Below are 27,235 nucleotides of genomic sequence, written 5' to 3' on the forward strand. Positions count from 1 at the left end.
TATTATAAACACCCTGACTCTGAGGCCTGTGGTGAAAAGTAATTTGGACATGGGTTTGATACTGTTGTGACACGACAGTAATACAAACTATATAGACATGGCACAGTATAGACCAGCATTTGACTCTTTCACAAGTAAACAAAAAGTATATATATAAATACATAAAAATACATATTAGGTAATTAGGATATCAATCAAAATCTAGCTCTCCCTCTGTCAGCCTCATCAACTTGTCCCAGAGCAATGTTCACTTAGCTTACAGCAAGGTGTCTTTAGTCTTCAGTTTCTAGGTGTCATTAGTCTAATTTAGAGTGGTTTAGTTGAGTTTAGTTGAATTGGGTTTAGATGAAATGCAAACACAGATTACAAATCGTACTGATCAGCACAATTTGAGGATGAAACACAATAATGTCCAGGACTTTTTTCTACTGTGGTCCTCATACAAACAACACAAACACGACAGTCATGTATAGTTAGTTTTGTAAGTGTGTCCATAGTGCACCAGCATAGTTCTCAACTGTGCTGCAGAATAACAGTCTATAAAAGAAGGTTGGCCCCATGTCCCTTTTTTTATCTGAACTGCAAGGTTTTGAGATGTACCCGTTGTCTTTTGTCTTGCTATGTACTTTTCTCATTACAACTCTGAAAAATAATTTCAATGGGAATTTTTAACCACTTGAACCCCAGCATCCATATTCTGTGGGAGAATATTAGCCAAAAATATAAAATTAAGAAGATGGATAAATACTGAGCCAACTCAGTTACATTTTGGGTTTAAGTGGTTAAGGCCTCTGTTGTCAAACATTTTAATCTTTTATAAAAAAGAAAACAAGCTCTGTAATTAAAGGCACATATTGTCAAAGCAACATGCAGAACAAGCTGTCATTGTGAGATAGGTTAACATAAGGAGGATGTTTTATCTGTGACATAAGGGTTACAATTTCATAAGTCATCATATACATGTAGGTTGTCATATGTGTCTTTCCATGTGGATAACTTTTTGAATTTGATGACGGGCCACAACAAGAGAACCAGTTTGCATATTCATTTATTTGTTGCTTCCCAAGCAAAAAAGACGTTGTTGGTTAAACACTGAACCAGATAGTTTTACATCAATACAATGGTTTACCAATTAAGGGCACGGTCACACCAAAATATGTTTGCCTGCTGTTAAACTCAGGTTGTGCGCGGCCGACAGTTTTTTGCAGCCAGTATTGTATGGCACTAGCAGGCATATAGAGCGCATAAACGCAAGATGTGCGCAACATAGAAAGACCATGAATACACGCATTAGCATTGACAAAGCATTGGCAGATTCCACCCCATAGGTAAAATAAAAGTGTGGTGTGACTGTGCCTGAACTAGATCATTACATATAATCAATACAAAGGTTTACCACTTAACTAGATCAATAAACAGGTTTACCAGAGTTACCACTTCACCAGATAGTCTAACATCAATGCAAAGCTTTAGTGTCAAACACTAAAGTGTTGTATTGTAAACAAACAACTTGTTTATTCATTTAAGGAACAAAATAATGATATACAGTAGATATACTGTAGCCCCGGTGAGGCGATAGCCTAGCGAGTGCCCGGACTGAGCCGTCCAATGCCCATGCTGTTTTATCAGTGCCATTCATGTAGCACACCGATAAGATTGGAATCCTTTAAACTATAAAAGTGTGCTCTTCCATTTCAATTCGCCCCAGCCAAAACCTATGCACTAAGACCCTACATCCATAAGAGCACCAAAAAAAACTCAAACAAAAATCATACTGTATTTGGAAGGATATTATTGTTAACCACTGTTACGTCCCCAATAGGTGTTCTAGGGAAATAAGGGACAATAACAAATACCCAATGACAGAATTGAACAGAAATGGATGGATGAGTGAATTCATTGAGGGTTTTATTTTTAAGTACTAATAAAGCCAACTTAACAAACACAGGGAAAAGGTTTGGTGGTGCCAAAGGAAAGAATACAATAAAACCAAAACTCACTATCTAAATAAAATAAAGATCTTACCTATTGAAAGAGAAACAAAAACCTTCCTACTCTAACAACAAACAGAAATTACAATGGGTGGCACTCACCTCTATACTAGAGTGAATAACAGAATGTTACCTACGTGCAGAAATGTACAGGGTACCCCAGAACTAAGGCTATCTTTCCCTGTACCAACAGAAGGCTTAAATGACACAATTTAAAGTTGAACCAAAAGTGCAAACAGGTCTGTCTCAGAGACTGAGTGGAGGCATGGCATGGGAGTTGGAAAACATGACTGCACACAGGTGAACTATATATGGTGATGGCTGGAGAGATGATTGGTGGACCGATGAGTGGAGGACCAACCGGTGGTGAGAGGCGGAGTTGAATTCTGAAAGAATGGGACCTAGGAATGAATGATAGACAAGAGGGCAAAGGCAAGGGGAAGAAAAACAGCAAACACAGACAGAAGTCTCTTCACGTAACAACCACTATCGTAATTAGTTGCAGTGTGGACTCTGCCATCCACTTGAATTAGAAAGATCTTTAAGTGTAATGACAACATATTAACAATAGTTATCGTTCTTGGTGTGACGGCCCTTTACTGGGGAAGAGAGAGTCAGCACTGAGCTCTCAGAGGCTTCTAAAAGGAACACTGGAACACACACTGTCCCTTGTGTGGCCAGTGTTGCTGATTTATTCCAATGAATTATACTGTACATTATGAATTAAATCAGTGCCCTACCTAATTCTGAAGAAAACCTGGACATTCAAACTTCAATAATTGGGTCTTATCAGTACAGTCAGAACTGTCATCGCACAAAATAAGAACATTATAATGTTCTTACGTAAAAGCAAAAGGTTTTCCTGTTTCTTTTTTTTCTAAAAAAATAAAATCATAAACATCTTGCCACAGAGACATTGATGACCCCTGGCTCAGGTGTTACCATGATGCTGATGACCCTCTGCCACGCCCATCTCCAGCACCTGCAAAGAGACAGAGACAAACAACAGACAGACAGACAGACAGACAGACAGACAGACAGACAGGGTAGAGAGGGTCCTCACATAGTTAGACAGATAGTTGAACAGGATCATAGCTGAGCTTGATTACCAGCTACTTTTGCAGGATCAATACAACATGTTAATACAGATAGTTTTACATACTGTATGCCAGACCAGTGGTTCTCAAACGTTTTCATGCCAGGGACCCCCAAAATTATGTGTATTTGGCTGCGGACCCCAATCTCAAAACCTCTAGTTAAAAATGTTTGCTTAAAAAAATTAAATAAATCACGTCAATACAAGGTCATAGCACGACATTAAGGGACTTATTATGAGCTTGTATATCTGATATGTTTTAATAGTCAATGTATAAAATATGGTTAAAGTGGTTAAAATGATTGTGAAGCTATATTGACACATTTTGCTGGAGACCCCTGCCCCCCCCCCCCCCCCCCCCCCCCCCGTCTGACGTGATTTTATTTCATAGCTGTTAATTTTAGTAAGGATATTGTGACTATCGAAATCCATTCAAATGCTTTGCAAATAGCAAAACATTCAGTGCAGTATTGTAAAATAGAATGATCATATCAAATGATGTGATTGACTTATGCATATATTATAATCACTTACACAAAATGTTGACATCATGATAATGTTCTCAGCTGTTAATGCACCCTGGTCGCCAATGATACTTCTTTTTCAGGGCTTTCAGTTGTTCTTCATGCTTCTTCTTCACGTCTTCTAATTCTCCTGCTTTCGTGTCTATGACTTTAGTTTTCTCTTCTATGTCTTTACTTTTCTCGTCTACTTCCTTCTTCAGTTCAGTCTCTTTATGGCTTAAAAGATCATATTTCACTTGGCCCTGTTTCAATTCTGTGGCTCGTTTCAGTTCCAGATCAAGTATTTCAGCTTCTTGTTGTTGTATGAGATCGTTGTACTCCTTCTGGTATTTTTCTTTGAATTCATTGAATTCCTCAGCTTGTTTTCTGGCCTCGTCTTTGTGTTTATTCTCCATCAGGTCTAGTTTTTCTTGATGTTCTTTCTCAAGTTTCTCTCGTTCCTTTTCTTCTTCTCGTCGTATCTTTTGCACCTCTTCTTTTTTTTTCTTCTCGTGCTTTTCTCTTTCCTGATCAAATTCTTCCTGAAGCTTTGTTATTTTATTTTGTTGTTCTTCTCTTCTCTGTTCATCTTCCTGTTGTCTTTTATTCCACGATATTTTTCTTTCCTGCTCCCAATCTTCTCGTTGTTTTCTCATTTCTTCTCTCTGATTTTCCAACAATTTTCTATCCTGTTCTTCTGCTCTCTTCAAGGCCTCAACTTTGTTTTCCCACTCCTTTTGTTTCATTTCATCCTCTGTCTTCCTTTTTCGGTCCTCCTCATCTCTTCTTTGCTGTTCTGTCTGTTCTTTCTTTCTGAACTCATCCACAATTCTCTGTTTCCTCACTTCTTCTTCTTCTTGTCTGTGTTTGTCCTCTTCTTTTCTGTCTTTTTCATGTTCTTTTCTCTCGCGTTCAAATTCATCCTGAAGCCTTTTGATTTTCTTCTCTTCTTCTTCTCTTCTCTCTTTGTTTTCATGTTCTTTTTTTCCCCATCTTTGGCTTTCCTTCTTCCAGTTCTCTTTTAGTTTTTGCATTTCTTCTGATCCTATTTTCTTCTCTTTTGCCAAGTCCTCAAGTTCTTTCTCCCGTGCCTTTAGTTTATTTTCCTCTTCTTCCTTCCTCTTTCCGTCCTCCATTTCTCTTTTTTCCTGTTCTTTCTTCATTTGCTGCAGAATTTCTTGTCTCTTTTGATCCTCTTCTTTTCTTTTCTTTTCATGTTTTTGTCTTTCCTGATCAAATTCTTCCTGAAGCCTTTTTATTTTCTTCTCTTCTTCTTCTCTTCTCTCTTCATCTTCCTGGTGTCTTTTATCCAACCATGCTCTTCTTTCCTTCTCCCAAGCATCTCCTTGTTCTATCATTTCTTTTCTCTTGAGTTCCAACTCTCTATCCTTTTCTTCTGATGCTTTCTGTTTCTCTCTTTCCAAGGCCTTGAGTTTTTCATTCCACTCGTTTCGTTTACTTTCCTCCAATTCCATCCGTTTATTGTCCTCGTCCTCTCTTTTAACACATTCTTTCTCTCTTTCCTCACGCTCTTTCTTAATAGAATCCTCCTTTTCTTTCAGTTGTGTGTCTCTTTTTTTCCTCTCCTTTTCAATTTCATCTTCCTGCTCTTTCATCCTTTCTTTCATTGCTTGCTTTTCTTCTTCATGTGTTCTTTTCAGCTCCTCCACCTCTCTCTTCATCTCATCTTCCTTCTCTTTTAAAATCTTCACCATCTTTTTTTGAATGGCTGCTTCAGCCTCCTGGAACATCTCTGTGGTGTAGCACCCCCTACCATTCTCCTTCACCATCTCCTTAACCTTAATCAGCAGATCACTGACTTGTTCTCTGTTTTTTCCATCAAGATTTTTGAAAACGTGGTACCTTCCTCCACACTCAGAAATCAGCTTCTTAAATGAATCATCACACCCGTCTTTGATGTACTCCTCAATGGACTGTTCATGATGCTCCAGTATCTCTCCTTTTGTGAAAAGAATGATGGTGAACTTCTTGGAATCCTTTCCAAATGCATCCTGGATTAGCTGCAATGTCTTTTTCTCCTCTTCTGTGAGTCGGCCAATTTCTAACACCAACAGGAACACATGAGGCCCCGGGGCCAGCAGATTGATGCATTTGATCATCTCCTGTTGAACCTCTTCCTGGGACAGACTTGTATCGAACAAACCAGGTGTATCAACTACAACAACACGACAGCTGTTTACTTCAGCGTGCGCTTTCTGACAAACCTTGGTGACAGAAATTTGGCTGGGTTTGGATGTAAATGTCTTCTGATTCAAAATAGTGTTTCCTGAGGCACTTTTTCCACTGCCAGTCTTTCCTATCAGTACCATCCTGAGGCTCTGATCGTCATGATCACCTGAAATATCAAGTGGCATAGAATGAGTACACTTTCATCATGTAACAGAGAATGCTAAGCAGCATCCAGCTTTTTTCAAAAGAGATAAAGCTGCATGCATGTAAACCATAGTCAAAATAAGCTTTGCACAATTTTCATTCGTGCTTCAGAAGGAAGACTTTTTAACCAGAAACAAGAACCCATTTTGGGTGTTTTCAACAGATTCTCAATATGCACAAGAGGTGAATTATGAAAAGCCAACAAGTGATACACTTACACATGCTGGGTTTTTCCGACTTCTTTCCTTCAGCCTGTAGCGTGGTGATGACTTTGTCTTGTTGTTTGATCTTTTCCATCTGGGCCTTTATAAACATTTCTCTTGTGAAGCAGAGTGGTCTACCCTCCAAAGGTCTCATCTTTTCCACAGCCTTCAACAACTCAGGAACTTGCTTGCTGTTCTTAATGTTGAATACAGTGTATCGGTCTGCATAGCTCTGACACAGTTCCTTGATGGGATTGTCTTGATCTACAAAGTTGGCACAAGCTTGAGCAGTTTGATCTGATTCTACAGTCAACAGAACCCTGGTGAAGTCATTGATCTCAGAGGTAAATACATCCTGGATGCTCTGTAACTCTGCCTTGTCTTCATCAGTGAGGGGACCCACAGGAACGGCCAACAGGAAGGCATGCACACCCTCAGGATCCCAGAGAGAGACACATCTCAACGCATTGTGAATCATTTCCTCCGATTTTTCATGCAAGGAAGGCAGTTCCACCAGGGTCACCCTGCGGCCACACACCTCCGCCTGTCTCTTCACACACTCTGTAGGGGAACTAGACTCTGAGCTGTACTGGGTCTGACCCAGAATGGTGTTGGCTACAGAGGTCCCAGCTCCTCTTGTGCCAAACAGCACCAGGTTTAGAGGAGGGTTGGACATTCGTTTCATCGTGTCGCTACCTTTAACCGAGGCAAGGCATCTTCCTTTATGTTCACTCACAATTGTCTTCATCTTCTCCATCAGTGATGGAATGTTGTCTTCATTCATGCTGTAAAGTCTTTCTCCACAGTCTTCAATGGTCTGTTTCACAGAGTCGTTTGCTTGAACCTCATCAGTTTTGATGACAATGAAGTTGTTAAAGTCCTCTTGATGAAACAAATCCATGATGAACTTCAGTGTGTGTCTGTCTTCCTCAGTAAATTCAGAAGGCTTCAATAACAGCAGGAATACATCTGGTCCAGGTGAACAATCAGATGCACAGATCTCTTTGATTTCTTTTGTCACTGCTCCAACAGATTGACTGAAGAGGTCTGTGGTTTTCACTACTCTGACAGACTTTCCCTGACACTTCCCCTCTACCACCTGCTTGGTTTGACCTTGGATGTAATTAAAGCGACTAAGCGATGAAAGAACATCTTTTTTGATGATTGAGTTGCCAAGTGTTGACTTTTTTTTTTCACTTTTCCCAAGAAGCACAATCCTGAGTCCAGAATCTACAAAAGATATATATTTTAAAGATTTTTTAAGACATAGATTAGAGGCATTCTGATATCTAGAAAGGTTCTACTAAGTGCACTATGCATTATGTTTGCATCACAGTCACTCAAAGGTTGGTTACAATGCATTATACAATCATTTATGTATTACAAGTATAAGAATTATAATACACTATGATCCTCGCCAAAAGAAAACGTCAGTGAGTGACCAGTAATTATGGATCATTATAATAGTTGACTTTATGATGTGTCCAAATGTCTGAACCTGCTGTTCCTCTCGTACTGAGTGGGATTACTATTGCACCACATCATCAGTAGGGTAAAACGAACCTGTCTCACGACGGTCTAAACCCAGCTCACGTTCCCTATTAGTGGGTGAACAATCCAACGCTTGGTGAATTAGAGGCTTTAGAATGTGAAGAATGATTGCATTATGAGTACTTATGATTGTTTATAACTGTAATTGTACAGTTTTTTAAGAGATGACATTGCATTTATAATATAAAATGCTTTATGATTTGTCATGATTATTGTTGTAAAGCATTCTGAGTATTTATGAGTTATAACTATACTTATACAGTGTTATAAATAAGGTTATAAAGAATTATAAATATGCTTATAATGCATTATAGACATGGGATGCATAGCAAGTGTTACCGCAATGGTAATCATCATCAACAATGACAAAACTACTGCACAAGAACAGTGATGGTGTAACTAGAGATTCAGTGAATTGCATGCAGTGATTGGCTACTAGTACATCCCATAAGCCAGAGTGACATTGTAAGTGGCTGTTAGTATCTTGATCCTAAGCCGGACAGACAGGTGTCCGATTGGCTTGTTCTGGTCAATAGCCTTCCATATTGCTCTGTGATTATTAATTCACAAAAATGACAGTTCAAGAATTGAGAACACAAATCTCCTGGTGGAGAATAATCTATCATCATGTATATAATTACTATAGTAAAATCCTTCCTAAATTAAAATAGAAACCTGTATTGGCTGGGGGGGAAAATAAATGAATTGTGACCAATTCGTTTGAGCAATTGACCATGTTCTTTCTTTTTCTTCTCATTGTTTTCTTTTTTCCTAGGTAGGATGTATATACATTAGCAGAAAGTGTAAATAATAAGTGTAAATAATATACAAATTAAATGCCATGATGTCCTACACTTACCAGCATCTCTTTCTGGACCCAAGCTCACGGCATCTGGTCTGTTGCTGGTGGGACCACTGGCATTTTCATAGACATCACAGAGGACATGCTGTTCATTGTTCTCTTTAACAACTTGACCCAATCGTGCCAACAGCTCAAGGCGTTCACGGTTCTTCTGCTGTATGTGCCTGTACCTGCATTTTCTGATCATGTCATCTAGTGAAGGATACTCCACATAGTTTATCATATGACCTATATTCTCTTTTCTGCGTGTTGATACTAACACAAGTGAATGATCAAATGAGCGATGACCGAAGAATTCAAGAAAGGTCTGTAACCTGAGTCTTTGTTCTTCAGTGAAGTCTTCAGGCTGAAGCACCAGTAGAAACACATGAGGTCCAGGATCAGACGATGTCACACAGCTTCGGACCTTCTCTGTCAGTTCTTCAAGTGAGATTTTGGGATCTAGCAGGTCTGGAGTATTGATGACCACCATCTGACTGTTCTTATCTACACCAATAACTTTCATAGAGTTTATGAGACCACCACTGAACACAGGCTGTCCCAGTAGGAGGTTCCCAATTCTGTTCCTCTCTGACTGGTTATTCCCTAACAGAACAACCCTCACCTCAGACACTGAAATGAAAACATTACATTAAAACATTACATTAATACATATATAATAATAATTAGGTCCACACTCCTTTGGGGTATTTTTGTCACTGTATATTTGCACATATGAAATACATACATAAAATCTGTCCTCCGCATTTACCATGCTATAGGGGCAGTTAGGGGTTAAGTGTGAGAACCGGGGACCTGATGTTTCCAAGACTTGATTGATTGATTGATTGATGTACTTTATTTAGTAAGACATGAGAACAACAGTACATGGAAGTACAAATTCACAATACAAGGTCTACTAAACTGGAAGACTCATAAAAGCACTGAGCTTGTTTCAAATGAGTTCCCCATGCACACAAATCATGATGACATATAAGAGACAGACAGATATACACAACTACTATAGAATGTCATACAATCAGTTTACAGGTTACTGGTATGAAGAGACGACCTCTATACTGGGCTTTTGCTGCCACCCCATACAGGTTACACTATAATTACGGGGCCAGGCTTCCAGCATGGACCCGTATTGTTATTCGCATTATTCCGTTTCTTCTTCTGCCACTTTTGGCAGTTCTGGCTGAACCGTGCAGTCGCTTTTTATGAAACTCGGCCATATGATAGATGGTCATGAAAAACGATCAAGAAATAATTCTCACAATCTTTCGTCAAAAGGTGGCGCTATAGCACTCAATTGAAAAATGCCAACTTTGAACAGGTACAACTCATGCCCTGTTTCACCTACAGCCATGAAACTTCGATGCACACATGCGTCTCCTCATGCTGAACAACTTTCACACTCTGACTTTTGACCTCTGACCTTTAGATCTCCCACCATTTTGAATTATATGAAAAACAGTTAAAACCTATCTCCTCCTGGGATTTTTGAGTAATCTGCACGAAACTTTTTACACATGAACTTTGGACCTATGCCAAAAAACGTTTGCAAAATATTTTCCATAAGTGAAAAAATGAAGCTTTAATGAGCCAATGAATATTGCAGTTTTATGACAATTATTCATCTGCCCCTAACACATACATGCAGACTTACCATTCTTTGAAACTTTGCAGAAATGTAAAGGGCCATTCCAAATATCACTGAAACCAATCTTACTCCAATTGGTCAAACGGGGGCGCTATAGCAATTTTTTGAAAATTGAAACTTTAAACAGGCAAAAGTCATGCCTCGTTTGGCCGACAGCCATTAGACCTGCTTACACATGTGCCTTGACTAATGAGGAACCCATCTATCACGTTGACCAGTAAGCACAGCCCTTAGATTGTCCGCAATCTTGAGCAGTTTGAAAAACACTTAAACCCAGGATTTTTCAGCTATTTGCGTGAAACTGTATCATCTGTGTGATCTCCCTTTCACAGGTTCTTGTCTGTTGTGGCTTCTCGCTTAAATGTGTGCCCCACAACCTGAAGGTCACCAGTTCAAGCCTCACTTGGTGCAGACTTCATCTAAGTTGCATTTCACACAACATGACTATCAATGAATACATCTGCAATTGTTAAAGATAACATGAAATACTTAATTGAGTGTTTTTTACATACAGCTGATCTACAATCTCACAACTTTTCAGATAGCAATGAGAGTATGTTTTTTCAATGTATAACATACTTCATTGTGAAAATAGCCGATGTACAATCTGACAACTTTTAATGGTTTGTGAGCTTGTAGATCGGCTACTTTCACTAGTTTTGCTTCTGAGGAGATGTACAATTTCTTCATTGGTAAATGGTTTGTGAACGAGTGATCTTAGTGTTAGTGAAACAGGGGCTTGGGTCATGACAGAAGGCAAGCGTTTGTCATCCTCAACAGACAACATCAGCCTGGACAAAGCTATAGCACTATAGGTAGTGTTGCAGCTACCTAAGAGTGCCTCACGACCGCAAGGTTGCTGGTTCAAGCCTCACTTGATGCACACTCATTTAAGTTGAATTGCAAAAAACATGACTCAATCTATTCCGTTTCATGCTCTCTCTCTCTCTCTTCAATCTATTCCGTTCCATGTCTTTCTCTTCAATCTATTCCGTTTCCATGTCTCTCTCTCTGTCTCTTCAATCTATTCCGTTTCTATCTTCAATCTATTCCGTTTCCGTTTCCATCTCTCTCTCTCTCTCTCTCTCTCTCTCTCTCTCTCTCTCTCTCTCTCTCTCTCTCTCTCTCTCTCTCTCTCTCTCTCTCTCTCTCTCTCTCTCTCTCTCTCTCTCTCTCTCTCTCTCTCTCTCTCTCTCTCTCTCTCTCTCTCTCTCTCTCTCTCTCTCTCTCTCTCGCGTTATTATGAATCCCACCCGCGTCCTGGATTTAGACCCGCCTTACGTGTCTGATTGGCTCCCCGGCAGGCATAGTTTTACTGAGGTTAGGGTTAGGGTTAGGGTTAGGTTTAGGCATAGTCTTACTGAGGTAGGGTTAGGGTTAGGGTTAGGTTTAGGCATAGTTTTACTGAGGTTAGGGTTAGGGTTGAGGTTAGGTATAGGCATAGTAGCAAAAACGAGAACTGTCAATCACAGCGACTACTGACCAATCACAGCGCCCGCTCAGCGGGTTTGCCACGACGCGGTGTGGAATCATAATAACGCCTCTCTCTCTCTCTCTCTCTCTCTCCTCTCTCTCTCTCTCTCTCTCTCTCTCTCTCTCTCTCTCTCTCTCTCTCTCTCTCTCTCTCTCTCTCTCTCTCTCTCTCTCTCTCTCTCTCTCTCTCTCTCTCTCTCTCTCTCTCTCTCTCTCTCTCTCTCTCTCTCTCTCTCTCTCTCTCTCTCTCTCTCTCTCTCTCTCTCTCTCAGGGGCGGCCATAGCTGAGTGGTTAGTGAGCCCGCCTAGGCAACCAGAGACTCTGGTTGCCCCAGGTACGATTCCAGGCCAGGTCAGCAAATGTGTCGATGAAATTTGTTCATCGACACAAGCAAGACTCTTAACCCCTAATTGCTCACAGGCACTCATTGGAAACAAGACCGCAAGGGACTTTCATGAACTGACCTGTTAAAGGAATTATCATTTCTCTTTCTCTCTCCTGGCCCCGTATTATCGCTGCTTGCAGCTATATTTGTTCTTAATATTTAAGCATAAATATAGCCAACTAACATATACCACTATACAATGTCAATAGTGAATATAAATTGATATCATGGATTATCCCTGATATATTCTTGGAACTAACTTCAGTCATTTCGACCTAACTCAACCTTTTTGAGGAAAAAAAGACACATTTTAGCCACCTACTGGGCCAGACTGAACGTCCATACAACTTTGGAATTGAGAGGAAAATCATAGATCATGGGAGATCTTGATGTTTGTCTGGAGTCCAGATTATTAGAAGGACAATATGGTCCAGACTCGACGGGGAGACCTTCATTTTTCTTTTCGTTTCATGCATGTGCTTCATGGAGTTTCATGCATGGACTTACAGGACTCATTATGTTACAGAAAATATTGACATGAATAAATAACTAAATAAAATATTATGGTCTCCCTTTCTCCACAAGGACAACATCAGTCACCAGCAGCAAGGACTTGTGCTTTCAATTAGGTTTACCCAGTGCTGGAAAAAGTACTCAATTGTTTTACTTATCAATACTGCAATGTAGAAATATACTCCGGAATTCAAAATTTACTTGAGTAAAAGTACAAAAGTATTGGTATCAAAATGTACCAAAAGTAGAAAGTACTCATTAGGGGCAGAGTCGCACCAAACTGGAATTTAACCTATTGGATTCTGACAATGCTTTTCAATGGGAGCGGAGCAGTTTGATGCCATTCGCGGATTTCGTAAATAAGATCACCCCTGGTCTTATCTAACATGGAGTTTGAAATTGAATAGGCTTAAGGGGCATATCTGATCAAATGAGTGTCAAATATCTAACGATTGAATCAAGCAACTCAAAACTGTGTGGGGAGCTAAAATGTTAGTTTAAAGTGAAATACCCTTAAGATCTTAGGTTCATTATGTCCTGCGGTCTGAGCCTAGCTTTACAAAGTCTGTTTATATCTTGTGAGATCAGCTGTATCAGATTAAATCATTTCTAACTATTACTAACTAGGCTGAGTGATAACTCCAAATATTCATATAGAATGTTGCAAAAATATCAAACCTTTATAAAATGAAACACCAATAAGATTCAGATTCAGTTCAGTTTTACTCACTGTCAGGGGGTAGTAACTCATAGCTTTCGGTCCGTTTCAGAGGTGTCTCACCCTGGACTTCTGCAACAATATGATACAATACAATTCAATCAATATGCAAAATCACATCCAAAACCATTTTATTAGTGTGTATTTATTTTTCAAAACAGATCAATTCTAAATATTTGAAACAATTTCAGTCTCATTCTCACACCAACTGCTCTCTCTCTATGAAAACAATGAATTCTTAATAACATAGATTCACTCTGCCTAGTGGAATCAGGGAAACCTGCATTTTTCTAGTTCAAAAGCGGCATAAGCTACTGTATAGTGTGCCACAGCGCTGCCTGTTTCGGATTCTGCACGTTAAAGTATATTAATTCATTTGTTCTTCTATTTATTAACTGCTACTGCAGTCCCTGCGGTGGGTACATGAAAACTCCCGTTACAGTCAAGGATCACCTTCAACCTGGTGTTTGCACTTTCTCCATTTACGGTCTGTACATCTATATAAACGTTCAGATTCCAAATATAAAGTGCTTACCCCATGGCCACGGAGGTTAAAATTATGCACGGGACTCTCAAAAGTACCTGTATATTCTGTATTGTTCAATGAAAAGCATTTTAATCCGATCAGTGGCCATTTTCTCATATGTATTGGAGTGCAATACACCTACCGACCGATAGGGTCACTCAGTTGAAAGCATATGGAGAAAATGGCCACCGATCAGATTGAAATGCTTTTTATTGAACAATACGGATGATACAGGTACTTCTGAGAGCCCGTATATACATGTAACATCCGTGGCCATGGGATAAGCACTTTATATTTGAAATATGAACGTTTATGTAGATGTACGGGCCATAAATGGAGAAAGTGCAAACACCAGGTTGAAGTTCATCCATGAAGGTCGTGACAGTCGACCATCGTGTATCCATGGCTATTACTCCCTCTAACATTTTCCGTGTTTTTAGTTTATTGAAATAATGTCATGCACATTTTCCAGTGCATAGCCTACTGCAGGCCTTGTTGATTAGATTTAGAAGAGATTTTGAATCTCTTGCTCCTGAAATGATCGATTATTTCTAAGGGGAAAAGCCATCATTTAACATGCAAGTCAATGGGTGAGAAGCAGAGATTGCCAGGCGCAAATGGTAGAGTAGGTAATTAATGTATTTGTGCAAGATGACCCTGCTACTGTATATAAAATGTGTAGGCTATATTACTCGTTCATCATGGTTCATGTTCAAATAGCTCAATCCAAAATATAATGCTGTAGGCCTAAGTGTTAGGCTGCATTTACGCACCTGCTTGTAATTAATGCTTAAACATAATTATGACCGGTATTTTTGGGGCGGTGTAACCGCCCCCTATAAGTGAGTTTTGGACACTGACCAATCCTGCACCGTGATTGGCCAATAGTCTACAACGCAGTCTACAACCCTAACCCTTCCACAGTCAATGCAAATCTATACTTTTGCAAAGTCAGCCAATCACATTACAGCTAGTGTCATCACCACTAGCTGTAATGTGATTGGCTGACTTTGCAAATTCAGGACTGTGATTGGCTAGCGAAACACATGACACATGTGCAGCCCTATGAATAGCATGGACTTAAAAAAAAGTAATTTATCCTTTTTTTTAAGTGAGTCATGTTGTGATGACCACACACCGCCCACTTCACACTGGGTGTGATTTTTTATCAGATGTCTGATAAATTTGAATCATTCCGGACATTGGGACCAGCAGATTACAATCCTATAGAGCGACCCCTGGTATAGACCACATTGTTTAGCAGAGTTCAGTGATGCAAATGCATGTCAAGTTGATCAACAGATTGTATTATTCTCCAATGCAATAACAGTACTGAAATGAAGGCTATAGGGGCAATAATGGGAGCCCTTTTTTTAAAGTAACTAAAAAGTTACTTTTCACAGTAACACATTACCTTTTGGTGTAAGTAACTAGTAAAGTAACCGAGTTACTTTTAAATGAAGTAACTAGTAATGGTAACTAGTTACTGGTTTTCAGTAACTAGCACAACACACACACACACACACACACACACACACACACACACACACACACACACACACACACACACACACACACACACACACACACACACACACACACACACACACACACACACACACACACACACACACACACACACACACACACACACAGAGAGAGAGAGAAGACTCAAGGAGGCCCCTCAGCCAATCATTTTATAGGGGCATCCCGAACCCACGCTACCCAGAACGGGCAAACGCACTACTTTAGATTTGCAGTCTATAACCTACAATATTTACTGAGCCTATTAGTCTCTTCATGGAGCAAAAGTGTTTTGCTGTGGCATGTTAGGACATTCAAGGTCTGAGGTCATTTGTTTTTTTCTCCAGGAGCAGAGACCCAGACTTCATGAGAGAACTGGAAGATCCACACATTGTGATACTGCAGGAAACATGGAGGAGAGGAGAGGAGTCCACTGCTGTCCCACAGGATGCAGGGAGATCATTGTGCCACCTACCAAATTAAAGGGAGTCACTCAGGGCAGAGACTCAGGAGGGATTCTGATCTGGTATAAAACGCACCTCCATTCAATTAATCAAAATTGAATATATTCTAGGAGAACATTCTAAATGCACCTTTGCACCAACAAACTCACTGCTTTTTCAGTACAGGATTTCACTGTTATTATTGTTCACTTGTTATGGCTATATTGCTTGTTATTCACTTAGTGTTAGTGTTAGGATGTATTTCATTCACTTGTTGTCTCTGAGTCTGTATATGGCCATAACAAGTTGTCATTATTGTGTATTTTGGTCATTCGTTTTTATTATATCCATGTGGATGATAATAATTTGAGAGAGCCCAAACAACAGCTAACTACTGTCAGTAGGGGGCAGTGTAGGTCTGTTCACTCTGGGGAATCTCAGTATACTGACCTCATTTTCTGCAAACTTCCATCATCTTGTGGATCTTGTGAAAGAGACTACATGTTGCTGTCTAATCCTTGTGTCCTGTATTTCAGGGTAATCATATAAACTGCTAACTAGGTACCCACGCCGGGACTGTATACGGTTTCTTGGGGTATTCATATAAACTGCTGAATCAGGAGGTACGACTTCACACTATACCATCACACTATCAGATCAAAGAAAACACAACATATCAAACATCAACTAAATGTTGCCTCAGGTATAGTCAAGATGAGAGCATCCATAAAGAGTGCACCATAATGTGAATGGTCAATGACAGACTGACTGTCTTGGCTGGAGAGACCCACTTTATTCTTTATCGTACAAAGGAGCATAAATTAAGCATCAGGGAGCCATTGCTGCTCCTCCACTGCTGCTGTAAGCTGTTTGTTTTGGTGGGATTCACCTGTCTCAGTTTTCATTTGTAGGATCATCTACGCAAGTGAAATTCAGATGAATTATCACCTGTTTTACTTTCCACAGCCGGCTCACCTCATGAAGCTTCTGGATTAGTTTAGATTAGATGGGTTATTGTCATTGCATTATAAAACATGTCATGTATCGGGTCCTGTGTTTATGGAATATGAAATTACTTTGCTATTAATGCATTATAAACACAAACCGTTAAAGTGTCTCATAACAAGAGGAGACCAAAAAGTCACTAAGCTATTTGGGAAGATTCTAGTGGTGACTGCCAGCTGCAGTGAATTAGCCTCGGAAACCCATGCCTTTTTTTTTGTTTCAAAAGAAAAAAAGCCTGGGAGAGCCTTGCAGGAACGCTGGTCTTAGGACCTTGTTATCTCCTAACCAATCAGAGTGCTCCAAACCCAGGCGCTGGAATCCAGCGCCTGGGTTTGGCTCCGCCCTTCAAGACCATCGATTGGGCTCGTTCTTTCAGTCTAGCAGTGAATTGATCAAGATAACACTTCTGTCTATTGTCTTAGGTGTGAATCTAAGACACCACACCCGGCCGAGTTCTTTTGTTCCCACAGAGCCATTCTAATATTATGCAAGAAGTGCCTGTTGACATACAGCTGCTCTCTCAACCAGCAAACTGACTTAAGAATTAAGTAGAACAAACTTATAAAATGTATACTAGTCTCTTCTAAATTCACAGATAGATAGGACTAAGTTTTAGTAAAATAAAGCCGAGGGAAAACCCTTTAGTGGGATAATACAGTATGATCATTCTGTGTCTAAGTCCGAGGTTAATGACGAGGAGCAGAGCGCTTTTATTTTAAGTAACTTTAACTATAAAGATCATTCATACAGCGGACATGTTAATGTTTAGACCTATTTCGAAGCTCATAAAATGTTGAATAATAATGTTATAATGTGAGCATATGGGAAAGTACGGTTTTATAGATAGGGATAAAGAAAGATTTCATGTATTAAAGTGAAGGAGGCAGACCATTAATTCATTGCATGAGAAGGGGCTGGCCCAAGCCTATTGTTTAGACAGGAGCCTGTTTTTGATTGATTGTCACAGAAAGAAGGAAATCTATCTTTCAAATGTTTTAGTATATAATGACTTGTATTGGAAGCAATTCTGTGAATCTGAACCCATGCAGATGCCACGTTCAGCAGGATAAAGCAGATTCTATGAACAAAATGCGCTATATGTTGAATTGACTCGAATGTATGGATTGCTGAGAACTCTGACAATAAATGGAATTGTTAAGAAAGAAAAACTCTGACTCTGAGTGCTGGCTTATTTCCTCCCGGATATGGGTTCTTGTTTCTGCCGGTTCGCTATGGTCAGATACGGCAAACACCCTCATTTATCAACGCGGTGCAGCCCAAATAATGGGCGTACGGCGTTTTCACCGCACTTTTCGGCATTTATCAATATATCCTGACGTGGGCTTTATCCTACGGTACGCTGAGATCTCACGTCTGGTCGAGATAAGTTGTTGACGTTGGCTGCACCCGTTTATTCCATTCTAGACCTGCGGAGCACCATTGTCTGACTGTCTGACAAGCATCTGGACACATAATCCACTCCTAAATGTGTATATCTACACACTAATAAATAATCGCTGTGAAAATATATCATTTTATGAAGTAATTTAAACAAACTGCTTTAACAGTCATTCAGATAAGATCGTAGATCTGTCTGTACAAGCTCACAAGCCAGCGTTGCATCGCGACGCGTTGTGAGCTTGTAGATCTGCTATTTTCAAAAATATACGAGCGCTTTTGTGCCGGGAGTCCGGTCGGGACTCCCGGCCACCTTTTCATGGACAGTGAGGTCTACAAACTTACAGTAGCTTGTCCTATGTTATGGAGTTATGTCATAGAGAGTTATGTAGGCTACACAACCTGGCTGGGTTAAGGATATAAACCCGACGCTCCAATATTAACGTGGGGGCACGGAATCACTGCATTCCGCCCGAGTCTCATGTACCGCTACGCTACGGAAAGACGAAGTTGGGCGGGCGCGTGTGTGTGTGTGTGTGTGTGTGTGTGTGTGTGTGTGTGTGTGTGTGTGTGTGTGTGTGTGTGTGTGTGTGTGTGTGTGTGTGTGTGTGTGTGTGTGTGTGTGTGTGTGTGTGTGAGAGAGAGCGAGAGCGAGAGAGAGGCGTGTGCGTGTGCGTGTGTGCGAGGCGAGGCGAGCAGGGCAAACCGTTTCTTATTGGTGTACGCTCGGATCAGCTGTGTAGGATGCGTTGATAAATGTGACTTCGACGTTGGTGTACGGCCAAATATATGGAAAAATATATGGCGGTTTATACGCTGCGTTGATAAATGAGGGCCAATGAAACTTAATTCAGCAGCAGTCCACTCCACTCCTTTTAGCAGCATAAAAGCATAAAATAAGTAATGCAAAGAGGGTAATGCGTACACACATGTGACCAACCGTGGCGAGGACCAGATTATTAATATTATTATTCTTAAAAGAAGAAGAAGAATCTGTGAAAATAATTAATAATGACAAAATAATGATAATAATGACTTAATCACAGTCTGTCTTGATTAGTGTATCAAACAGTCAAAACGTAAAAAACAAAATTGCTGTGTGGATATAAAAATGTATAAATATCATCTTACATTGGACATCCAAATCCACCTCCTAGTATAATATTTTCAGTCGGTCATGTTGGTCCGCCATAAAAAATGCCTAGCAGAAACCTGCCAGGGCCCTGATTAATTAATTGACACATTCTGTAGGCGTAAAAAAAAAGCTAAACTAAACAAAATACCTTCAGTCAATTATCCTTTGTTTTTTTCTCCACCAAGTAGAACTACTATATTGATATTATTCACTAAAAGTTCACATTCATAAAGTTTACAGTAACATGGACTCACTATGTGCTGCCTCAGCCATAACGTCACTCTGCTGGACATCCAGGAAAGATGAATTTAGTCTGTTGGTGAAAAAAAGACAAAATAAGGCATTAACGGGCTCCAATCACAGAAGAAGATATGTGAGAATATGATGAGGATAAAGATTAAGTATCACTGCTCATGCATTCATCACAAAATTACTTCCAAATTGTGAGGCCCTGGGTAGAAAACCCGGCCTCGCGGAGACCTGTGCTCATAGGAGTGCACTGTTCTAGTTGACATATTTATTGTATATGCGTAATCATATTCGTACATAATTGTATAAAACACAATAAATCTCGAGAATGTATTTCCATTGTGGTATGTGTGTGTAAACTGTAAGCAGTCTAAGTTGATAAAAACAATCGGTTTTGGTTAAAAAGGGGAAAAAAAGGCTATTTTTATTGTCATGCTCTGTGTCCAGGTTGTGTGAGTTTGTGTGAGTTGTGTGGTTGGTGCATTGCTATCTTGAGGGAGCATAAAGGGATTGCACCGTTGATCAACACAAACATGTTCTAAGTCCAAAGAGAGTATTCTCCTGCATTATTCAGTTGTCATGTTGCCTTGTTAAGTGTCAAGACACTTAATGAAGGGTTAGCTGCTGTTGTCAAAGTTAATTGATGGCTGCATTGGACAAGTGTTTGTGGGAGATATAGGCGTGGTATACTGTATATAGGCCTATTTTTATTTGTTTTCATAATTTGTATTTGTTCACTTAGGCCTTGACGCTGAACAGTTTTCTGAGAAGTTGGAAAATAAACAACTACATTTTACTTCAAGTGATGTTGCAATTGTACTGAGGGTGATTTGCACTGTTCTGGCCAGAATATTGTTAGTTAAAACATGCTCTGAGATGTCAATTTAACTTAAACAACGTTCAATTTATACGCTAAGAGCTTCACATGTAGGACTGGTCCTCCCCTCACACTTCCCACTGTGAAGACGTATACTGGCTGAGGATGGAAGAATAACCACATTATTTTCTGCGTCACTGACTCAGTTGAGTCTGATGAGTTTCAGCAGAACAACAGAAATATCATGTGAAAATGATGTATTCATTATTATCCCTGCAAAATAATTTGCCTTCTTTGTTTGCACATGAAGTGTAGCTAGGCCTACACATTGTATTGTCTCTGGATCCAGGTATCTGCTGAAATGACCAAACAATGAAAATGTGTTTCTGGGGGCTTATAAATGTATCGTTATAACATTATAACATGCCTTTCAATGTCACAAATTGTAAATCACGTTGAAAGTAATAATATAAAGGCTTTAGAAAGCAATAACCTACAAATAATTCAAATGTATTTATCCATAGGTATATGAAAAAATAAATCAAGCAATGAGATTAGCAGCACATTCAATACAATTGGTCTGAGTAGTGATTAACCTCACGTGAAAATGATTTATTCATTGTTATCCCCACATATTAATTTAATTTATTTATCCTGTATCTTGTATGAGTTCTCTCTCATGATTAGATGAAATAAGTATCCTGACCTGAAAATATATGTTCTAAAGAGCTGAACACATGGAAAGTTATTGAACACACACACTATGTCGTATGTCTGTAGTTTTGCTGAAACTACAGAAACTAAAATCATGGTGACTTCTCATGCATGCTTTTCAATAAAAACATTCATTATTTTGTATAATAATAATGCATAACAATAAAAATATATATTATAGATTTATGTAAATAATAGTAGGCCTGATAACATTGTGATCTTTGTGAAGTTATATTTACCCCTTTTATTAGTTAAGCCGATAAAAAAACGATTTAGTTAGATGTTAGATTGTTATTGTATTATTGGGTATTTTTATCAGGGGTGAGATGAATAAAGGTCAGGAAAAGTATTGTGTAAATATCATATATAGCCTACCAGTACAAATGTATTCACAGTTCAAAAAAGTTGAAAATAGATGGGCTTACGTGTATGAAATAAAATATATTAAAATTAAGCACATGCATTTTCTAATGTGTTTCTATTAATAACATAATTTATATTTTGTATTCTAGGCCTACATTTTGATCCTGTTATGTTTATTAGCGGGGTAACACTAGCATTAATGTTGCTCAGTCACATTATCTTATGAGCCCATGCATGGCATTGATGGTATTATTGTCTCCGCCAGGCCGAAAGGCATGGCGAGAGAGTATGTTTTACCCCCTGTCTGTCCGTCCGTCCGTCCGTCCGTCCGTCCGTGTGTGTGTGTGTCTGTGAACAGCTAATCTCTGGCACCGTTGGCTTGATCGCAGCGAAACTGTGCACACACACTCCCTGGATGCCAGAGCAGAACCTCTGCCCCAAATTTTTCACATGGGCCTGTCATAGCGCCACCAGGAGGCCGATTTGTGCAAAACACATTTTTGGACAGTACTCCTACATATTTTGTCCAAAAATCCTGCAAATCGATACACAGTATCTCTATAGTCATTAAACAAAATATGTCTTTCAGATTTTTCATATTCCATCCTGATTGACTAAAATTGGCTTCCAAAGTTTGCAGGAGTACTCAGTTTTGAACAAAATGCCTCAAATCATGAACACAGCATGCAATTTCCGTGAAATTTTGCACGCACATTCCCACTAGGCCGAGGAAGAAATGCCACTTGAACATTTTTAAATCAGCCTCATGGTGGCGCTATAACAGCCCGATTCGTGTTTTTACCTATAACTGCACCGATCTGTGTAAAACTTTGTATGTGCACTCCCTAAAATCCAAGGAAAAACCTTTGCCCTGCATTTTTCACATCTGCCCTTTATAGCGCCACCAGGAGGCCGACTTATGTAAAACACATTTTTGGATATTAAGCCTTCAGATTGTATCAATATTTCACGCAAATCGTTACACATGATCTCTATAGTCATGTGATTAAGACAAATCTGTTAGATGTTTCATATTCCATCCTGATTGGCTAAGATTGACATCTACATTTTGCAGGAGTGGCCCGTTTTGTACAAAATGCCGCAAATCATGAACGCAGCGTCCGATTGCGGTGAAACTTTGCACGCAAGTTCGCACTACGTTGAGGAGCAAATGTCACCCTTTTAACATTGCCCTATTATAGCGCCACCAGGAGGCCGATTTTTGCAACACTTCTTTTTTATATTACTCCTACAACTTTTGTCCAAACATCATGCAAATCGGTACACATTATCTCTGTAGTCAAGTGATCAAGTTGGTTCCGTCCTATTTTTCCTATTCCATCCTGATTGGCCAATACAGAACATTTCTGGCCTACAACAACCTAACTGACCTGGCGGAGACCTGTGCTCCGAGGAGCACTTTTTCTAGTTAGATTTAGATTGAGCTGAGGATTGAGGCATTGTCTTAGTACTCTTAGTTGAATAACTGTCTGGGGAGATTTTGTTCTATGGCCGTGCAGGGGATGTAGTAGAAGTAGATGAATGGCGATTTGAGCTTGGGGGTCCTTGTCTGTTTTACCCAAATTTTACCTTTTTTTATGTTATACTATTGCTAAGACCCTAGGTTGAGTTTTACATGTCACTGTGTGTTTATGTGTTTGTTTTTGTCCTTGTCCTGTACTGTATGGTATTGTGTATGCTGCTGGTCTGTGTGTCCAAGACAAATTTCTCCCACGGGAGACAAAATAAAGTAAACTTGAACTTGAACTTGAAATAAATCTCCTTTTCTACGAGAGAAGTCGTAAGAGGTTTTTAATTATTCAATGGACCTGTGGGTTAAACCTTCTCTCCGTGGACCATGGGTGAGTGTACGCTGGGCTGAGTCTATTAATAAATAGGTGCATGTATTGTTTGCCTATACAGGAATACTCATAGTTTCACAGTTACACTTAACCTGGGGTATTTCTGTTTAGGCTTATGGTTGGGGAAGGGTTGAGTCTTTGACGAAACTATCAAATGCAGCCAGAATACTGCCGTATCTAGCTCATTCGCAGGTTGTGACACAACACTTGATGAAGTTTCATGTACCTTTATGGTCAAAATTCTAGTTCTCTTTTTTCTTTTTGTCAGTTCACTTTTTGCCTGGAAATATCTAGTCAGATTTGTGGTTTGTCCAAAAGTGTCTTTGCAAGTTCCCTTGCCATCAATGTGCTTCATGTGCATGGCTGATATTTCAGTTCCTTCTTTATTTTTCTCAGCGGGAGAAATCTAGTCAAATCATTTGTTGTTTGCCATGAAGTGTCTTTCCAAGCTCCCTTTCTTCACCATCGCTGCACAGTTGTTGTTAAATAGGCAGTTACATTTCATTTTACTTTTTACATGACAAAAATATATATTTTCCCCATGGCATCTCTTCCTAATGTCATTCTAAGGGTGTCTTATCTTATTAACTGTGGATGAAAAGTAGTAGTACTACTAAGCAAGCAACACACCTAGACCATTGATATGCTACCAGGGTCATTCCTGTGTTAGTTTACAATTATATATTTTAGTATTACAAAAAGTATTTAAAATAGCAAAAGTAGCACATCTACATATCACAACGTGATGCGTTGCTATTCGGTGTGTGTGTGTGTGTGTGTGTGTGTGTGTGTGTGTGTGTGTGTGTGTGTGTGTGTGTGTGTGTGTGTGTGTGTGTGTGTGTGTGTGTGTGTGTGTGTGTGTGTGTATACATGGGGTGGTCTCAGCTTTCATCAGATGAATAAAGGTTGTTCCATGGCACCGCTGAATTAAACTATAAAACATATCACTTAGCTAAATAAATACAAGTGGATTCCCAGTGGATCTGGTCGTGTGTTTGCTGAAAAAACTGTGGGAGGAGTTTAGAAGCACGGCAAACTTTTACAGTGACTATAATAATAAATAGGAGCAAGAACAGTAGCCTAACGTGGTTGCCTAAGCCTATATTTACATATACATTTTCAGTGATAGTAAGCTACTTACAGTGTGGAGGTTGAATGGTTGTCTCAGCAGTCAGGACTGTATTCAGGATTGTTCCTCAAGTTAGCGACATTATGAACAAGCTTCATGACATGGCGTCAAGTTTCACTTACTGTATCTCTGTCTACTGTAAGTCCTCTCTCTCTCTCTCTCTCTCTCTCTCTCTCTCTCTCTCTCTCTCTCTCTCTCTCTCTCTCTCTCTCTCTCTCTCTCTCTCTCTCTCTCTCTCTCTCTCTCTCTCTCTCTCTCTCTCTCTCTCTCTCTCTCTCTCTCTCTCTCTCTCTCTCTCTCTCTCTCTCTCTCTCTCTCTCGCTCAAAAAGTTGAGTCTCTCAGGGCTCTATAGCTTAATGCCTTTTCTCGTTTTGCTCGACATTAAAGATATTCACAGAAAACACCCGATCGACAAGCTCAGAACGTGACGCATGGTGACCTTGTTGATCTGCTATTTTGAACACGGATCTACCGCCCTCTGAGGGCGGTACATCCGTGTTCATTGTAGGATTCATTGTAGTGTTGTCAACAACAGAAGAACACAGGTTGCTTAATCCATTCAGACCTGAGGCCGATTCTAAAAACGGCTTCTAAATCCTGACCTAAGTTTTCTGCAAAACTTCAAATATTTATTCAAAAATTACAACAAATGTATGTTGTATGTTTAATGTCCATGGCTTGTCAAAATAAGCCTCCACCTTCAATGTTTATTTAAGTGTATAAACCCACAGAACAGATGTGAAACTAGCTGGGTTTGAAGTGACTGATTTCAACATTTTGCATTGTTCGTCTCATTCTCCGTACCTGGCACACATCCACACACTCCTGCATGTCCTGGTATCACTGTTTCAGTTGAACAAGTCTGAACGCCACCTGAGATTCCTTTATGACCTGATAATGCATTTCACCTACATTGCTCAATGCTCACAGTGGCTCTCATTTATCAACGCACACACGCATGTACGCACGCACGCACGCACGCACGCACGCACACACGCACGCACGCACCCAACTGTACTTTACATAGACAGAGACAGTGGCGGAACAACTGAAAGCCGTGCCGGTAGGCACATCAAAAGATCCATCATAATAAAGACCTGACGGGTCCCGGGCCCGTAGGCGGCCGCCTACCTAGCCTACCCGGACGCTCCACCACTGGACAGAGACATAAGAGACACATCTCACAGATTACACCCAAAAAACATCTGCTGGGTGAAGCTTGTACTTGAGCTGTGACAGGAACGACCATATAGACTTTAAATCATGTGTACTACTGCACTATGTATCTATTATGCACCCTACTGATCTCAGTAGAGAACATAATACTTTAAATATCTAATAATAATACAATAAAAATAAAAATACAATAATAAATAAACTAAATTATAATCCACATCTCCCATGTATACCACGTCCCTACCCTGAATTTCCCTATGAGTAATGCCTTTTATTTTAGTTAATGCCAAGGGAATACGTTAGTTTTTTTGAGGCACTACACTGTCTCTGTGCTGTGATTACCTTGCTTATTGTAAGTCGCTACGGATAGAAACGTGTACAAAATGCCTACATTGTTAAACCCGGCATACTTAATATGCATCATTTTTTTCTGTACAAGGATTGTGAATCTCTCTCCCTCCCTCTCCATACCTCTCTAGCGTGTACAGGAGCTGGGCTGATGCCAACTTGTGAAAGTAAATAAAACAAGATGAACCGCAATCCTAAAATGGAGGGTTTGATTTGTGACAGGTGATGATTAACAATAACAATGATAACAATGTTCAGGACGTCAAAAGACATTTACCACAGCAACCTTTGCTGGCATGTGATGTTTCACCATTTGTGTGCATGATTTTGCCTATAGTTATTTGCACAATGGTCCTAAAATGTTTTCTTGACCTACTGACAGAAAGGCAAGAATTATGTAATCGACCAACCTACCAAACTAAGCTCTATAAGTACACCATTGTAAATACACACTTGAACTAACCCTAGAATCCTGGGCTCTATGAAACTTCAGCAATACGTCCAGTTTAGAACTCTTCGTTTTTCTTTCAATTGTGTTTTTATGTGTGAGCAATAACCTCAACATTGCACATATTACAGCTTTGCATAAAAAAAGTATTTAAAGTGGTGAGCTGCAGGAAAACTGGTTTTCTTCACAACTGATCATCATATCTACATTACAACATCAGTAGGAAGGAAGGTACTGTACATAAAAATTAGGGCTGTCTAGGCGTGATGTGTGCCATGTCGATATCCTGCTGTCCTCCCCCCTCTATCGTCACTTGTACTGCAAGTAGAAGTCGGTCTGCCATTTTGACAATCAGTCAGCAAACACTCAGTTGTTCTCTTTGTATAATTGCAGTGAATTATACCTACAATATGTGATTGCAATGTCACAAAGTAACACAGCACTTTTATGTATCATGACCTTTAGCATCATTTTTACTGTACAAGGATGGTGAATCTCTCTCCCTCCCTCTCTCTTTCTTGCGTGTCACACACACACAGGAGCTGGGCTCATGCCAGCTGCATTCTATGCGTAGGCATATGTGTGCATGTGAAAGCATACAAAACAAGATGAACTGCAATCCTAAAATGGAGGATTGAATGGAGTTGTTGAATCATAGATGTTAGGACTAGATAACCTTTTCATATGGTTTTAGTCACTGGTGCTCAGTGGTGTAAAAAGTAGGCACTAAACTGTCTCTGTGCTGTGATTACCTTGCTTATT

General features: G+C 39.7%; 1 protein-coding gene across 4 annotated transcripts in view; it reads right to left on the reverse strand.

Moving 5' to 3' along the window:
- Nucleotides 1-253: 253 nt before the first annotated feature.
- The window catches only part of LOC311059710 (uncharacterized protein), a 38,951-nt gene continuing 11,969 nt past the window's right edge, over nt 254-27,235 (reverse strand). For 2 of the 4 annotated variants that reach the window (XM_084077735.1, XM_084077736.1), the window contains 6 exons: nt 19,621-19,679; nt 13,348-13,407; nt 8,598-9,212; nt 6,203-7,417; nt 3,622-5,946; nt 2,532-2,973 (listed from right to left, as the gene is read on the reverse strand). In XM_084077735.1, coding sequence (XP_083933861.1) covers nt 3,650-5,946; nt 6,203-7,417; nt 8,598-9,212; nt 13,348-13,407; nt 19,621-19,679 — 4,246 coding nt within the window. In that variant the 3' untranslated portion in view covers nt 2,532-2,973; nt 3,622-3,649. Of the gene's footprint in view, nt 2,393-2,531; nt 2,974-3,621; nt 5,947-6,202; nt 7,418-8,597; nt 9,213-13,347; nt 13,408-19,620; nt 19,680-24,512; nt 24,663-27,235 lie in introns of those variants that run through there. The other 2 variants (XR_014602190.1, XM_084077737.1) reach the window with 2 other exon arrangements.

This window comes from Gymnoscopelus microlampas (genome assembly GCF_963454915.1).
Source record: "Gymnoscopelus microlampas genome assembly, chromosome: 14".
In the NCBI taxonomy this organism is placed as follows: Eukaryota; Metazoa; Chordata; class Actinopteri; order Myctophiformes; family Myctophidae; genus Gymnoscopelus; species Gymnoscopelus microlampas.